Source organism: Crocodylus porosus, unplaced genomic scaffold (assembly GCF_001723895.1).
Source record: "Crocodylus porosus isolate Cpor-Errol unplaced genomic scaffold, CroPor_comp1, whole genome shotgun sequence".
Classification (NCBI taxonomy): domain Eukaryota; kingdom Metazoa; phylum Chordata; order Crocodylia; family Crocodylidae; genus Crocodylus; species Crocodylus porosus.
In genome coordinates, this window is record NW_017728947.1 from 46,432,435 (window position 1) to 46,448,519 (window position 16,085).

A 16,085-nucleotide genomic window follows, 5' to 3' on the forward strand; every position below is an offset into this window, starting at 1 on the left:
CACCCGCGCGCACACGTACGTACCCCCACACACAATTACATCCACATGCGCACACCCCCGCCTTTGCCCGCGCCCCCACAGACGGGGCTGCCCCCCGCCCGGCACAGCGCGGGGACAATGGGGAAGGCCTCCCTTTGTGGCGGGCCCAGCACAGCCATGGCCCCCAGGGCTTCACCCGAGAGCTTCCCCCTCTCTCCGGTCACCGCACCCACCGGAGAGCGACGTCCCCCCGGGATGGTTTGGGCTTGCCTTTTCTGTGGAAAGGATATGGCTCAAGGCATTGTGCTCTCTGGAGAGCTGAATGGCTGGTTGGTCGTGGTCACCCCCACCCACCTCTTCCTCAGTTCAGACAGCTGGGGTCTTAGGAGTGCCCTTGAGCAAGATGTTTTACCCCCCTTTTCCGAGTGAGCAGGAGTTGGGCAGGCCATTTACAGGATAGTTTACTCCAAACTAATTTTGCCTTGCAGACAAGCTTTGGTGCAGGAAGAATTCATTCATTCATTTTGGCTAAGATCAAGGGGGGTGGGGGGCATGTGAACCCCAAGGCCTCAATGCCAGGGGGATTGCAGATAGGATGCCCCTGGTGAAGCCCCAGGCGTTTGGGTCTGGGAAGGAGGAGACTTGTGGGGTGGTAGAGCCATACAGACTTGACAAGTGAACTGGCTTGGGCAAATTTTGGAATTTTGCCCAATTGAATTTGGAACTGATTTGGCCTTGAATAAGATTAAAAAAAAATTCCCCCCTCATTATCTTTTTTACACACACATACACACATGCGCACGCACACTCTCTCATACTTACCCTGACTTACGAATACCTTCCCTTCCCAGTTGATTTCCCATCTGTCCCCCTCCTCACAAGCGCACTGCTACATTTCCCAGACTTCACTGGTCAAATCCAGTAGCTTCACGGAAAAAGGCTCACTACAGATACAAAGTATAGAGACCGATATGGGGTTTAGGCAAATCGGGTGTTACCCAGAAATAGGGTGTTGCCTCTCTTCCTTCCCGTTACAACTATACCTAAACGTAAAGAAGTATTTTTTTCTTTTCACTGTCATCATCCAGTATTTCCTCATTCCTCTTTTCCGTTCCTTCTGTGTTCTTGTTTATTCTCATCTCTCCCCCTACCACCCTCCTAGTATCCCCTATTCTTGTCTTTTCCTCCCCCATTACTGGTTCCCCTCTATCTCTAGGACCTAATTTTTTCTTCATCTCTTGCAACTCCCACCTTACTCTCTCCATTCAAAATTTGTTACTTGGGTTCCCTTTTATTTTTCTACTTGAATTTCTTCCCCAAAGCTGCCCCTTTTTCCTTCTACTCACTTTAATTTTCTCTACTTCTTTCCATTTCTCTCTCCATGATTATTTCCTTTCCTCAGTTTATCCCGTGTGCCCTTCCCTCTTCTAAATTCCTGTTCCATCTTCTCAGCAGCTACCTGTATTATTATCCAGTCCAGGCCATAGTTTTCAGCTAGTGCCAGCCTTCACCTGCTGCCATGCCCAGCGCTGTCTTGGCACTGATCCTTCAGGCCCCCCCCAGCCCTGTTCTGTTCCACTCCCATTGTTGTTGCATCAGCAGACATTCCTAGCCAAAGGTTCTTCAGGCTTTGGGACACCATCAGGCTGATCACAGTGATAAGTATTCCTGCCTGGGGCACCATGTTCTGTAATGAAAAATTAGCAGAGACATGTTCTAACCCAACGGAAATGGTGATGAAAGGCAGGGGTCTACACAAAGTATATTACAGTATTGGGGCCAGTTTTCCTTTTCATAGGGACCCCTGGACAAACACAACAGCAGCCATAGTGGGATTCTTTGTAGGATATTTTACTCTCCCAGTGACAGCAATCAAGGGGATCTGTACATGAGTGCGGAGGCTGCTCTGACACACTGTAATTCCAGCACATCAGAGCGTGGCAATTACCAAGCTCCAACAGCCTCCAGCATCTTGGGTATCAGCATCCCTGTGCTTGAAAACAGTGGTGGGGTGCTTGAACTAAAGCTCATCCAATGGGCTTTAGTTCAAGTGCCCCGCTACCATTTTTAAGTGCGGGGACGTTGATACACAAGATGCAGCAGCACTTTAATTAAAACAGCTTTTTAGTCTAGGACAGTGAGGTCAACTTTTTTGACAGGCACGCCACAAATTAAGCCCTGAGTGCCACTCCAATCCCTTTCCCTTGCCCAATCTTCTTTCTGCACTCTGCTCTGTGCTCCCTACTTAATATGCTGCCCTGACATCGTGCTGCCTGTTCCCTCACCAGTCTGCTGCATACCGCTCACAGAGGCTGCCTGTACCACCTGTACTGCAGGTTGGCCACCCCGATCTGAAAAAGATTTTCCCAGAATCTTATGTTGGAGTGAATATATGTTCGCTTTAGGATTGATTTCCTAGAGCAGTGGTTCTCAACCTTTCTAGAGTTGTGGCATCCTGCAGAAAATGCCAAGTCAGTTTTGTTTTTTTGACTACAGGAAAACAAGACAGCAATTTTGCAGTTGCAAAAAATATTAGGAAGACCACAACAGGGCAGAAGGTTTTTAATGCTATTGGAAATCTCTGGGTTTATCCTGTGAATCATGTTTGCACAGCATGGAACCCCCACAGCACCCTTGAAAGCATTTCACAGAATCATAGAGAAGTCAGACTGGAAAGGACCTCCAGAGGTCATCTAGACCAGGGGGTGCCAGGGGGTATGCAAAACATCTCTGGGGGGTATGCAGGAGAAACTGTGCAATGGCAGATTTAATGTTCATTATATTAAGACTCATGGTACAAATGATATTAGACCAACTATATTTTTGCAAAAAAAATTCTTTAATTGCAAGCTTTCGGGCACAAACACCATACATCAGGCATTGGAGAAAAGACTGCAAAAGATCTCCTTTTGCGTGGGCAGCACCTGTGCACAAGCAGAGGATGATGCATGACAGCACTCCGTCCTCCCGCACCCACATATACCTCCTAGGGCCTTCTTAAGTACCTCCGGGGGTACACGTACCCCTGCTTGACAACCCATGCCCTAACTTGCCACATATAAAGCAGGGAAAGCAGCAACCAAACACCCTGCTTCTAGGAAATGTCAACATATGCTGGAGTTCCCTGTACAGGGCCACCACCCCTACAAAGGACAGGCAAATCCCAACTCCCCCTCCCAATCCTACTTATCTGATCATAGGCTAAAATTCCTTCCTAACCCCAAATATAGCAACGGGTCTGACCCTGAGCAAGGGGGCAAGCCTCTCCAGGCAGGGGACGCCCAGCTTTGGTCCCAGCAGGAGCACTGGCACAGCCCGGAATGAGAACCCCGCCCTGCAAGAGGGGCTATTTACTCCTTCTCTCCTAGCACGCGCTTGGCAAAACCAAGCGCGAGGTTTCAGAGGCTCACGTGAGCCTTGCACAGAGCCCCGCTCCCCCGCCGCCTGCACTACGTATTTTCAATTGGGGTCAGTTCACTCCCGCGGTGCCAGTGGATCCCGCGCCCAGAGACTGCGACTAGCCACGACCAGGGCTACGGTTGCCCTGGCACGCGAGCTCCACGTGGCGCCTGTCCTCGGAACCCACGTGCGTCACTCCGTGGGGGCGGGATTCCGTCGCTAGAACGTCCCTAGGCGGGGGGCGGAGTCAAGGCCGCTCGGAATTCCGCAGGCTCCCGGAAGTACCTTACCATAGAGTTGCGGGGCGGACGCGGCTAGAGGGGCGGGCCGTTCTGGGCGGCGGGAGGCCTCGGCATGGAGGAGCGCGGGGAGCGCATCGCACTGCAGTGCCGCCAGCACAGCGCGTCCTGCCGCGAATTCTCGGTGCGCTGCCAGCCCGTGCAACTCCGCTCACTCAGCGCCGCCACCTGCTCCGTATGGCTGGCGGCATACTGGCTCTTCGTGCTCACCCAGGTACCGCGACCCTTGAGAGTACCAGTCTCCCATCCAAGCGCAGAACGGACCTGATGCTGCTTAGCTTCCCAGGCACGTCAGGCCAGCAGGACGGCATATTACGGGGGCGTGAGAGGGGGCTGGGTCTGAGCACCTTGCAGGTCAGACCTCAGGTGTGTTGTGGGGGAGGGGCCGGGAGGGCGGGGGACAGGTAACTAGGACCTGTGCGAGGCTCTGATGCAAGAAGCTCCTTCAAAGCGAACAGAGCTTTCTTCTTGCGCTGAGAAAACCGTGGGTCCTTAAGAAAAGTAGGCCAGGGGCTTCCAATCTGTGGTACGGGTACCACCAGTGGTACGTGGGCAACCTGTCAGTGGTACACGTTAACAGATTTATTATCATTACTTTATATGATAAAAATGTTATGGTAGTACTTAAGGTTGTATGGTTTTAAATTGGCAGTGTGTAATTTGTCAGAGTTTGGGAACCGCTGCTGTAGGCCCCTTCAATCTGGGAGGCCTCTCGTGCCCCTAACAACTGAATACGGGGGGCAAATAGAAAGAAAATGGGGAAAGGAGGGTGGTCACAGGTTAATAACAAAGGGATCTAGAAAGGGACGTGGCACACAGCATGGTGGCTAGTGCCTGCTGCCCCCTGAATGAGTTGAGGGAGCATGTGGATGCAGACTGGTGAAACTCTGCCCAGAGATGGGAGCAGAGGGGTGATAAGAAGACAGCTCCACGCTTTCGTAGGTTCCCCCACCCCGGCCTGGTCCGGTAGGTGGTCAGATTGGCCAGAACCAGGAGGAGGTTGATTGAGAGGTCCCAGGGCTTGGTGGTGCCACGGCTGAGCAGCGCGTAACAGAAAAGGTGAGGAGGAGGTTCTGGAGGTGGCAGAATAGGGACTGCAGGCTGGTGTCGTGGGTGTCCTTGAAATGTGCCAGGTGCACCCTTGGCAACAGCTCTGCAGAGGAGCCGATAACTGAGGCTGTCAGAGGTGGGCCTGTCTGATGTGCTGAAAGATCATTGACATAACCCTACCACGAATACTGTATGCCTGCCTTAAAAGGGAGGCCACTGGGGACACATCAGTTAAGTACAGGGGGATAAATTAAGAGAAAACAGGAAAGGAAGTGAGGTCATAGGTTAGTAACAAGGAAACACAAAGTAGAGCATACCGGCCAGTATCTGCTGCCCCCTGAATGAGTCAGGGAAGCCTGTAGACATTGACCAGTGAAATTCTGCCTGCAAATGTGCGTGGGGTGAGAGGAAGACAGTGCCACACTTGCCCAGGTTCCTCCTCCCCAGCCAGAGGCTCTTTCCTGGTCTGGGAGATGGCCATGCAAAGAGAATAAGGAGTCACTGCCCTTACTGGAGAGCTGAGAGACTGTCACCCTTTGGGCAAGATGGGCTATTACCGTGAGCCTGGTCAGGCCCATGAAAACAAGATGCATAGCTCTCTGCTGACCGGGAGACTGCACCAGGTACCAGCCATGTTTTGGATGGCACGTGCAGCAGCCCAAACTGCCTTGAGATTTTCTTTTGTCGTTTATAAGTTCCTTCGGGGCAGAGAACATGTACGTGCACTGAGAGGTGCTTTGACATTCTTGTGAGTCCAGAAAACACACACTGGAGGAGAACAGGGTATGTTTGAAGTCCTACGAGAACAATTTCTTGGGGCAGATGAGTAATGGCTAAGATTCATCCTTAGATATTTATAAGAAAGAATGGCATTGCACTAGCGGTATCTTTTACCTAATTAGGGTGCACAAGTGAGTCAACAACACCTGGTAGTCAAAGATTTCAAAGGCTTGTTAACAGATCTAAAGGAACTGGCATAACTGTCTGGTCTTTGCCCATTGCTGGGAGGTGATGAACAACCAGTGAGATAAGTGTAATCTCTGTACCGTATAACCAAGCCAAAACCTGATTGAGGCAGTCTAGGGACTATATCTGATGCTAGATTTGCCTCAAAACAACTTTCTCCACAATCTTTCTGAGAAAGGGAGAGATAAGAGTGAAAATTAGCAAGATTGCTCTTGTCAAAAATGGTTTACTGAAGGACTCACAACTGCTTGTTGGAGGAAAAAATGGGAACTTGTTTTGAAAAAGAATCCAATCTCAGCCAGCAGTCACCCCAGCATGTTTTAGCTTGATTTTTTTTTTTTTTACAAGTCTCAATAATTTTATTCTTCCACCTTTCTCCTAGTGCAATGCATGATCTGTATCTGCCCACAGGCCTTTTCCCAACAGAGCAGCTTGAGCAATAATGTCGGGCTGCTCTTCTTGAAGACTGCCACCAGGGCTCATTCATCTTGGGCAGTGTCATAAAGTGAGGCAGGACCAACATGGTTTTCACTTTTTAGTGAAATAATCAACGTTTCTTAACTCAAGCCTAGCAGTGTTCCAGGGGATAGGGTGATGGTCTGCAGATAAAGCACAGGAGAAAGGAAGCATCATAATCTAAATAGTGCAGTGGCATTTGAGGCAGAAAGAGATTAAGGTTGAGCGACATCACCCACACTGGTTTTAGCAGAGTTATAATCCAGCTGAGCTCTGTGTTTCCAGTCCTGTGCTTTAGCCAAAGCCCATACAAAACTCTGCTCTGTGCCTCTGTTTTCCCCATCTGTAACAGAGGGGTAATGATACTTGCATCACATTACTATCATTGCATACTGACAGGAAAGCTTCATCAGAATCTATTTATATAATGTGCTGTCTTAGATGTTATAACCCAATGTTTTGGGAAGAGTTTATATAGCTCTCTGGTCAGTTATACGTCCCCCTCTGACACTCATCAGTCCAGTAAGTCAACCAAGATGCAGTTATTGTATATGTGTGAGAGGACCATATCTAAAAGAAAACTGGCTCCAATACTGCAATATGCTTTGTGTAGACCCCTGCCTTTTGCTCACCTGCAGTTAACTGCAGGGTTAGAACATATGTCTGTGCTTGGTTTTCATTACAGAACAGCATGGTACTCTCCGCAGCTATATTTATCACTCTGATTGGCCTGATTGTATACCTGCACTTTGTGAAAATTGACCAAGAGTCCCTGTTAGTCATTGCGTCACTTGGCATCCAGATGACCTCATCGTATGCCTCAGGCAAGGAGAGTACAACTTTCATTGAAATGAGCCAAGTGAAGGATGTGGTGATCAACGAGGCTATTTACATGGTAAACACTTACAGCCTTTCTTTTGTATAATGTCCAGCATGTTTTCTCATGTCTTTATGTTTAGGGACATGGGAAATGTTTTAACATTGAAATAGTCAAATTTTGTTGTCAATGCTTGAAATTCTTGCATGTATGGAATTACACAAAATTAGGGTTGGAAGGGATCTCAGGAGGTCATCTAGTCCAACCCCCTGGTCAGAGCAGGACCATCCCCAGCTGTATCGTTCCAGACTACCTTCCCAGCGAGAGAGTTTTTCCTAGTAGCTAATCTAAACTTCCCTTGCTGAAACTTGAGACCATTGCTCCTTGTTCTGTCATCTGCCACCATTGAGAACAGTTTACCTCCATCCTCTTTGGAGCCCCCCTTCAGGTAGTTGAAGGCTGGTATTAAGTTCCCCCTCAGTCTTCTCTTCTTCAGACTAAATAAGCCTAGTTCCCTCAGTCTCTCTTTAGAAGCCATGTGTCCCCACACCATTTTCATTGCCCTTTGCTGGACTCTTTGGAATTTGTCCACAGCCTTTCTGTAATGAGGGGGCCCAAAACTGGACGCAGTACTCCAGATGTGGCCTCACCAGTGCTGAACAGTGGGGAATAATCACTTCCTTCTATCTGATGGCAATGCTCCTACTAATGCAGTCCAATTTGTGGTTAGCCTTTTTCACAATAAGGACACACTGTTCGTTTATTCATCTTATTGTCCACTGTAACACCCAGGTCCTTTTCTCCAGAGCTGCTGCTTAGCCAGTTGGTCCCCAGTCTGTACTGGTGCATGGGATAGTTCTGTCCTTAAGTGCAGGACTTTGCACTTGTCCTTATTGAACATCATGAGACTTCTTTTGGTCCAGTTCTTCAATTTGCTGAGGTCTCTCTGAATCCTAGCCCTTTCCTCTAGTGTATCTATTACTCCCCACAGCTTGGAGTCAGCTGCAAAGTAAGAATCGTGAGTATTCATCTGCTCTCTTAATTCTCTTTTCCTCCCCACCTCTCCTAGTGACAAGCTTCATAACCAGCCCTGTCTGGTTTTGGTCACAGTCTACATGGAGCCTGGTGTTGAAGAACTAGAAGTCTTCATACACACACAAAATTATTATCTAGTTTGGACAATTGAGAGTTGATGGGCTAGTCCACATGACTGAAATGTGGGTATGGATACATATAACTGGTTCAAGAAGGACAGGCAGGGGGAAAAAAGGGGGAAGCATTGCTTACGTATATTAAAGATATGTATTCCTGATCAGTAGTCCAGAATAAAGTGAGAAAGTCTCTGGGTTAAGTTGAAAGGAAAAAAACAGGAGAGGTAATGTGTCATGGTGGGGTGGGGGGGGAAATAGATGAGCTGCCCGACTAGGAGGCAAAGGCTGGCTTAGCTTCCTTTGGTAGGAGGTAGTAGTCAAGACTCCTTAAACAGCTAACTAAAGTATCAAAATTCTTCAACCTGGTGCTTGCAGGGGTCTTCAGTTACTGTGACATCTGCTGGGAAGGTAATAACAGATCAGTGCGTAGACCAGTGGTTCTCAACCTTTTTGGTTCAAGGCACCCTTCTCTCATTAAACTAAAAGTACCCATAGGCAAATGCCAGCTTTTTGTTTTCACTTGTTTCTTGCCTATGGAAAAAATAGGCCAGTTTTTCTGTCGTAGAGAACTTGGACAGACCACAGCAGGATAGTGTTTTTAACACTGGATTCCTCAAGGCACCCCAGGGGGTGATGCAGCTCCTTGGTTGAGAATCACTGGCTTAGACAGTCCAGCAGGTCCTTGGATAGTGTCAGAAACAACTTCTTTGTAGTGAAACCAATGATGACAAGTTGACAGGAGCAATGGAGTGACTTTAGTGAGGTCTTTAACATTGTCTCCCATGACATTCTTATAAGCAAGCTAAATAAGTATTGCTTATATGAAACGGTTATGGGATGAGTGCATTAGAATTTGGTTCATTGTGCTTAAAGAATAGTCATCCATGGCTCAATGTCAGACTGTGAGGAGAGATCTGTTTTGGGTTTAGTCCTGTTCAATATCTTAATTAATGACTTGGAGGATGAAATTGAGTGTAGATGAGGTATATTTGGAGATGACATAAAACTGGGTGGGGTAGTAGGTTTTTAGGAGGACAGGGTTAAGATACAAAATTACTTTGATGTACTGGGAAAAAAGGTTTGAAATATTAAGATGCAGTTCAGAATGGACAAGTGCCGAGTACTGCACTTAAAGTGGAACAGTCAAATGTACAAATACAAACTGGGGAATGACTGGTTAAGCTGCAGTAGTACAGAAGAGGACATGGGGGGGTTAGTGGATTGCAAACTGTGAGTCAGAAATTTATGTTGTTGCAAAAAACTGATAGCATACTAAGACATATTGATAGGAACATGGCATGTAAGTCTGGAAGGGATTCTGCAGTACTGATGAGGGCCCACTTGGAGTACTTTGTCCCGTTTGGGTACTGCACTTCTAGAAAGACATGGACAAATTGGAAGGAGCCTAGCAAAGAGCAACAAACATGGCTGAGGTCTGGAAAACATGACATCTGAGGAAGGGTTGGAAGAACTGAGATAGTCCAGAGAAGCATAGATTGAGGAGGGATTTGATATGAATAGGATTGTTCAAATACAAAAAAGGAGGTGACAATAATTGTTTGCTATGACCATAAGGAACAGGGCAAGAATTAATGGGTTTAAATTGCAACAAGGCAGATTTAAGTTAGATATTAGGAAGAACTTTCCACTTCTGCGGGTGGCTAAGCACTGGAACAAATTGCCTAGAGAGACTGAAGAAACTGTCAGTAGAAGGTTTTAAGGGCAGGTTAGACAAACATTTGGCTGAGATGGTTTGAATAGTGATGCTTCTGTCTTGAGCAATGGAGTGGACTAACAGACCTCCTTTGGTCTCTTCTAGCCCTGTTTCTCTCTGATTATTTGATCAACACATTTTTTTTTTTATACCTTTTCTCTTTCTTATTCTGTCATTGATTCCTTTGTGAAATCTGCTGGAGAGAGTTTAAATGAGCAAACAAAGACCAGGTTCAGTCTTGATGTAAAGCCGTTGACAGGCTTTAGGCCTTAGTGCTGCTCAATAGTTCTGAGAGACACCCGAGATATTTTATATATTAAAAGTCAGAGCACAGTATATTTCATGTTGTTTTTCTGTTCTTTCAATTTTTTTTTTTTAACGCTTCTGGAAAATCAGGCTTTTCCCAATTTCTTAGTGTTTCTTTCAGATTTAAAATCTCGTATGCAAACAGACAAAATTGTTCTTGTTTCAGGTGTGGGTGAAGGGAAGGGAGGGGCAGGTATTCTAGAAGGTTGCAACACCAGTGCTCTATAATGTAGAAGTGGAGCTGGAGACTTAAGGAAAAGTCATCGTCAAGTAAGGCATATCATCTCTGCCACAATGTTGTCGCAACACAACCAATCTGCTTCATTGGGTGAAACGCACGTCACCCCTTGTCCCACCCTTGACTGTGCAGGAGAAGGAATGATTTAAGGTAGTTTTGGGTGAGTGGGAAAAGCACTGTTTTCTCTGCTCAGCCAGGAGCATCCCCTCTCACAGCAAGAATGAGTCTGGCTGAATGGGAAAAGCAGGAGACAGCTGTGGTTGAGGGGGAAGCCACCTGAGTTCCCTGCTTATGGATACAAGGTTCTTTGAGTGAATCTGATATCTTTTACTAGACCAACTTAAGCTTGCTAAACATTTTTTTCCATCTATTTTCCATCTGTTTAAGTTGGTCTAGTAAAAGATATCAGAGTCACCCAAAGAACCTTGTCTGTCTATGTCCTTAGACCAATACGGCTACAGCCTACACCCCTGCTTATGGAGAGGTGCCTTAATGCCTCCCTATAAACAGGCAAGGGCAAGGTGCTTCAAGGGCTTGAGGGGCACTTCTTCAGATACCAACCATTTTGCTTTTGAGCTTTTGTGTAGCATTGCTATGTGCTGCATTTAGTGGCTCTTGTGGTGTTTTGAGATAAAATATAATTAGATACAATACTGCACAGCATTTCCACTGCCCTGGATTTCCTTGAAGATCTTCCCTTCAAATCCAGACTATATCTAGTTGTGCCTGGCTTGTGAGTAGCTAACAGATCTCTGCCTGAGGTAAAATACCTGAGAATTTCCATTTTCTTCTGAAAAGTATTTTAACTACACTTCCCCTTCTCCCCCCACACTTTCTGTGAAGACTGCTGTTGTATTGAAAGGAGATATCCAAGAAGTCAGCTGGAAAGTGAAGGAGAAACCCCCTGGAGTACTTAGCACTACCTTACAGATCTTAAAGGTGTCCTGCAAAGGGAGAAACCATTGAGCATGGACTCTATTTGTTTTCTTTTGGTGGAGAAAGAAGCCTGGCACATCTTTAAAATTGGTCATATTTGCCTTAAAAAAGGCTAATTGATGTCTATGATCTTGTTTTCATCGCAGTATTTTGCATTTTACTGCATTTGAACACTACCATGAAGAACTGAGTTCGCTCATGTGATGTCACTGACAACATTTTCATAGTCATTGTAGGACAGAACAAATCTTTGCAGCCGTGTTCAAACATGATGTGATTTTAGAAGAAAAGCAAACCCCATAATAACAGGAGAACTAGTGAAATGATAGTAAGAGTAAGGGAGTTTTTAGCCACACTTAAACACTGGAGGGAGGAAGGTTGTATCTATTGAACCTCAGTATTTGATGAACACTCTGGAGAAAGAAGTGTCTGTCAAAAAAAACATCACCATCACCCTTTCAATTAAAGTGAATAGGGTTAAGACATTTCTGATCTTTCTAAGGTAAAACATAAATAGCAAGCAAGAAAAAAACACCTCTTGGACACACTTTGTGCATCCTTGTCAGCAAAATACATTGTTCTTGTAAATCTTAATTGTGGATACTAAGTCATCTCAAGAAGATGTCCTACCCCAGTTTAATTGAACCAGATCCTCTTCTAATGATAACGTAAGGGACACTCTGATAACATTTGTTGATTTTATTTTTTTACAGCAAAAAGTTATCTATTACCTGTGTATACTTCTCCGAGACCCTCTGGATCCACAAAGCGTGTCTGAAGTGGTGCCACTCTTTCAGGTGAGTCCAGTTGGATTGTGGAAAGTTTCAGGTAATTTTTAGCTCATGTATATGCGTGGTTCTCAGCTTTTTTCATTCCATAATCTTTCACACAGTGAATTACTGCTGCCTTTTCTTGGACGTGCCTCAGAGACCTCATTCCTGCAGCACTTCACAGGAAGTGTAAGGACTCACAGAACTTAGTGTTGGGAAAACACCTTTTTGTCTGTCATGGACATTAGGGACATGTGCAAAGCTGAACCAAGAAAAAATTCACTGATTGTCTGTGAACCAAAAGTGATGAGCCTCATACAGCTGTGCTGAAGACCTTGATTTTGGAGTAGTTAAGGCTGAAACTTCACACAGTGCTACCACCCAAGGGGCTCTGTAGCATCTGAGTAGAGTCTCTTTCAGCTGTCTGTACCAAAGATTATATTAAAGGAGCATTGTGGTATAACTAAGTTATATTATTATTTCTTGCCCATTGATATTCAAGGGCATCAGAATTAGAAGTTGTGAGCTGAAACCTCTGGTAATTTGTTTCAGATAACAACTTTTTCCTTTTACTGTTACCTTGCCTTTCTTTTCCTCTCCAGTTACGTAGTTTGAGCTCTCTGTTGTGGCTCTATATAACTTGGATTGTGAGCAGGACATTCACCTGGTGTCAATACAGCACCTAACACAATGGATCCTATTCCTTGTTTGGTACTGCTAGGGCCCCACAGCAACATAAATATCTTAGCAGTAATACCTCACATCTTAGAATATTGGGTGTAAAGTTCTCTGTATGCAGCAAAAATCACCTGTTACTATTAGTTTTAGTCATACTTTCTGATACATCACTGAACGTCATTAGTCCATGGCTATGTGCTTACAGGTAAATTCCATTTATTACATATTCAGCAATACCTGTTCCTGATTCTGCCCTGATTTCAAAGATATTAATGGGTATAGATGAATTACGCCTCATGGAACCAAGGCAGGGAAAAGAATTTGCTGAACTGTCTGCAACCAGTGAATTCCACACAGCTCCATTCAGAATCCTGGCATCTGAATATGGTCAGAGCTGCAACAAGGCCTGGCAAGTGCTAATGGGTTGCTCACATTTTTGGGACTTCTTTTTCACCTAACCTAGCTCTGAGCTATATTACATTCATGGTATTTCAAAGGAAGTTGAAAAAAGAGTTACTTTGATTTGAAATCCAGCTCCTAAGGAATTTCCAACTTTATAAAGTTGACACTGTAATATGCACTTTTAGAGGAACAGTAAGTGCTAACTGGTGTTTCACTACTTTTTCTCTAAATGTTGCCATCTTTAGAGACTATAATTTACCACATCACTAAGCCAGTTAACACTTCTGCACTGAACTGACCTATTGTTCTTTTAAGATGCCATTGGCAACATTTACCTATTTACATAAATAGTTTTTAGGTGGACTTTATACTGTGGTGCTGTTTTGGGAGCTCAAAAGTCATAAAATCATTGGGACTGAATAACTCAGGAGGTTAGGAATGGGATACAAAACCTTTCACCTCTTGGTTGCTTTTAATCTGGCCTTGGGTCAGTAGTAACAGAAAGTCATTATACTTTGACCTCTATTCAATGATTGTGTGAAATGAATTGGTGGTTTCAGTCCACTTCTCATCCACTTGTTGACATTACTAGCAGAGGCCAAGGACCATGGAGTCTGAAATCCCCTTTCCTAAAGGTGGATGCTTCAGGGCAAGAGTTCAGGCACATTGCTGGATGAGTGTGATGAAAATTGCTGTTTTGTAGTTAAACATAGCAGGAAAAACACATATGTGGTAATGTAAGCTAATGATTAGGTTATGGAACTTAAATGCAGGACACCTGGATTTTAATCCACATTCTGATTGATTTGCTGCGTGCCTTGGGAGCAGGGGGTGGAGGGAAGATTACTGAACCTCGGAGTCCCACAGTTTGCCTATCAGCAAAATGTGGATGGGTAACATTCTTTGTCAAATGCTTTGAGAACCTTACTTGAAAGGTGCAGTTTTAATGCCAGAAAGTAAGAGTAGTCTATTTGTTCTTCAGAAGTAATACTTGGACCATGCAGATGTTTTGCAGCTCTTGTATGTGTTGGCTTAGGATAAAGTTGAGAAGCAAAGGCTAACACGAAGTAGCCATAATATGGTAATATGGTCTCTTGGTGAAGAGCACTTCAGCATAATAGGATATATACCTCAGCTTCAGTATTGATATAGTATATTCAACATCAATAAAAGGAAGTGTCATTCAGATTTCCTTTATAGTCCTTGATGGTGGTACACTTACCTATATCAGCTATTTTCCATAATAGTCACTTAGCAGTGAAAACCTAGGCGTAGAACTTACCAGCTGCATGTATTTGCTGGGTCATGGGCAAAGCCAGGGACCCCTGAATCTTAGTAAGGGTTTACTGCCCAAATTTGACTCTATCAGTGTTGCTCTGGTAACTTGCAGGAAGAATTGGAAGTCCTTGCACAGTCATAGAGTTACTAGCCAATTGCCCATCAAGAATGATGGGGGTGGGGATGGAGCCCCATGCCCCCCACCCCTGGGCCCACTCTCCACTTCCCTCCCGCTGCTTGGGGACCAGGACCGCTCCTCCTCTCCCCAGCATAGTGGCGGGGGGAGGGGAGGACCAGGCCTGAGGGTGGGGAGAAGCCTAGCCGCTGCAGCAGGCCCAGGCCAATGTGATGGCGGCAGGGAGATGGGAGGAATGGGCTCAGGAATGATGCAAGGGTGGTGGAGGAGTGGGCCCGGGCCCAACATTGGGAAGAGGCTTACTCTATACACAAATGCCAGGAGCCTGGGGAATAAACAGGAAGAACTTGTTCTCCTCCTGAATGCAAATAACTATGATGTCATTGGGATAACAGAGACCTGGTGGGACTCCGCCCATGACTGGACCACAGGTATAGATGGCTATACCCTGTACAGGAGGGATCGAGTGGACAAAAGGGACGGGGACGTAGCTCTCTATGTCAAGAAAAGCTACATCTCTCTGCAAGCTGACATTGGCACCCATGGTGGATGACTTGAGACCCTCTGGGTTAAAATCTGTGGGGAACACGGCACAGGGGATACTATGGTGGGGGTCAACTACAGACCCCCTACCCAAAGTCAGGACCTCGACCAGGAGTTCACCAGGGAATTGGCTGAGGCCACACAGTTCCGATGTATGGTTGTCATGGGAAACTTTAACTACCCAGATATCTCATGGGAGGAGCACTCGGCCAAATCCGAGTGGTTGCAAAGCTTTCTCTCATATGTGGATGACCTCTGTCTGACGTGGGAGGTCTGTGGGCTGACAAGAGGTAAAGCACTGCTTGACCTCGTACTGGCAACCGGGGATGACCTAATTGGCAACCTAACAATCAAGGGGAAGCTGGGTTGTAGTGATCATGAACTGATCACCTTCACCATCTGCCATAAAGCTGGCAAGTCAGTCAGTTGTATAGAAGTCCTTGACTTCAGGAAAGCTGACTTTGACAAGCTAAGGAGGCTTGTCAGAGAGGCCCTAAAAGGCCACAACCCAATGGAGAAGGGAATTCAGAACGAGTGGTTGCTCCTCAAGGGAGCAATCCTGGATGCGCAAGCAAAGTCCATCCCATCTCAGAGGAAAGGCAGCAGGAGGGCACAGCAGCCCCCTTGGCTCTCCAGGGAACTGGCAGACCTCCTGCATCTTAAAAGGAAGACCTATAAAAGATGGAGGACTGGAACCATCACCAAGGAAGAATACTCTGCATTAGTCTGGACTTGCAGAGAGCAAACCAGGAAAGCCAAGGCTGTGATGAAACTCCAGCTAGCTACAAAATATCAAGGAAAATATAAAGTCCTTTTTCAGATATGTGAGGAATTGGAGGAAAAGCAAGGGCAACATTGGACCCCTGCTAAACCAGATGGGGCAACTGACATCCAGGAAAAAGTGAACTTGCTAAATGGGTACTTTGCGTCAGTTTTCCGTCAGCCCCATGGGGCAGCCCTGCCCACT

The 16,085-nt window shown here is 45.9% G+C and overlaps 1 protein-coding gene across 4 annotated transcripts in view; it reads left to right on the plus strand.

Moving 5' to 3' along the window:
- The first annotated feature begins 3,683 nt into the window (after positions 1-3,683).
- Positions 3,684-16,085, plus strand: part of PIGH (phosphatidylinositol glycan anchor biosynthesis class H) — a 34,632-nt gene continuing 22,230 nt past the window's right edge. Inside the window, exons 1-4 of one of the 4 annotated variants that reach the window (XM_019551356.1) lie at positions 3,684-3,891; positions 6,835-7,044; positions 12,025-12,108; positions 13,754-13,834. In XM_019551356.1, the coding sequence (XP_019406901.1) occupies positions 3,733-3,891; positions 6,835-7,044; positions 12,025-12,108; positions 13,754-13,834 (534 nt within the window). In that variant the 5' untranslated portion in view covers positions 3,684-3,732. The remainder of the gene's footprint in view (positions 3,892-6,834; positions 7,045-12,024; positions 12,109-13,753; positions 13,835-16,085) is intronic. The other 3 variants (XM_019551357.1, XM_019551359.1, XM_019551358.1) reach the window with 3 other exon arrangements.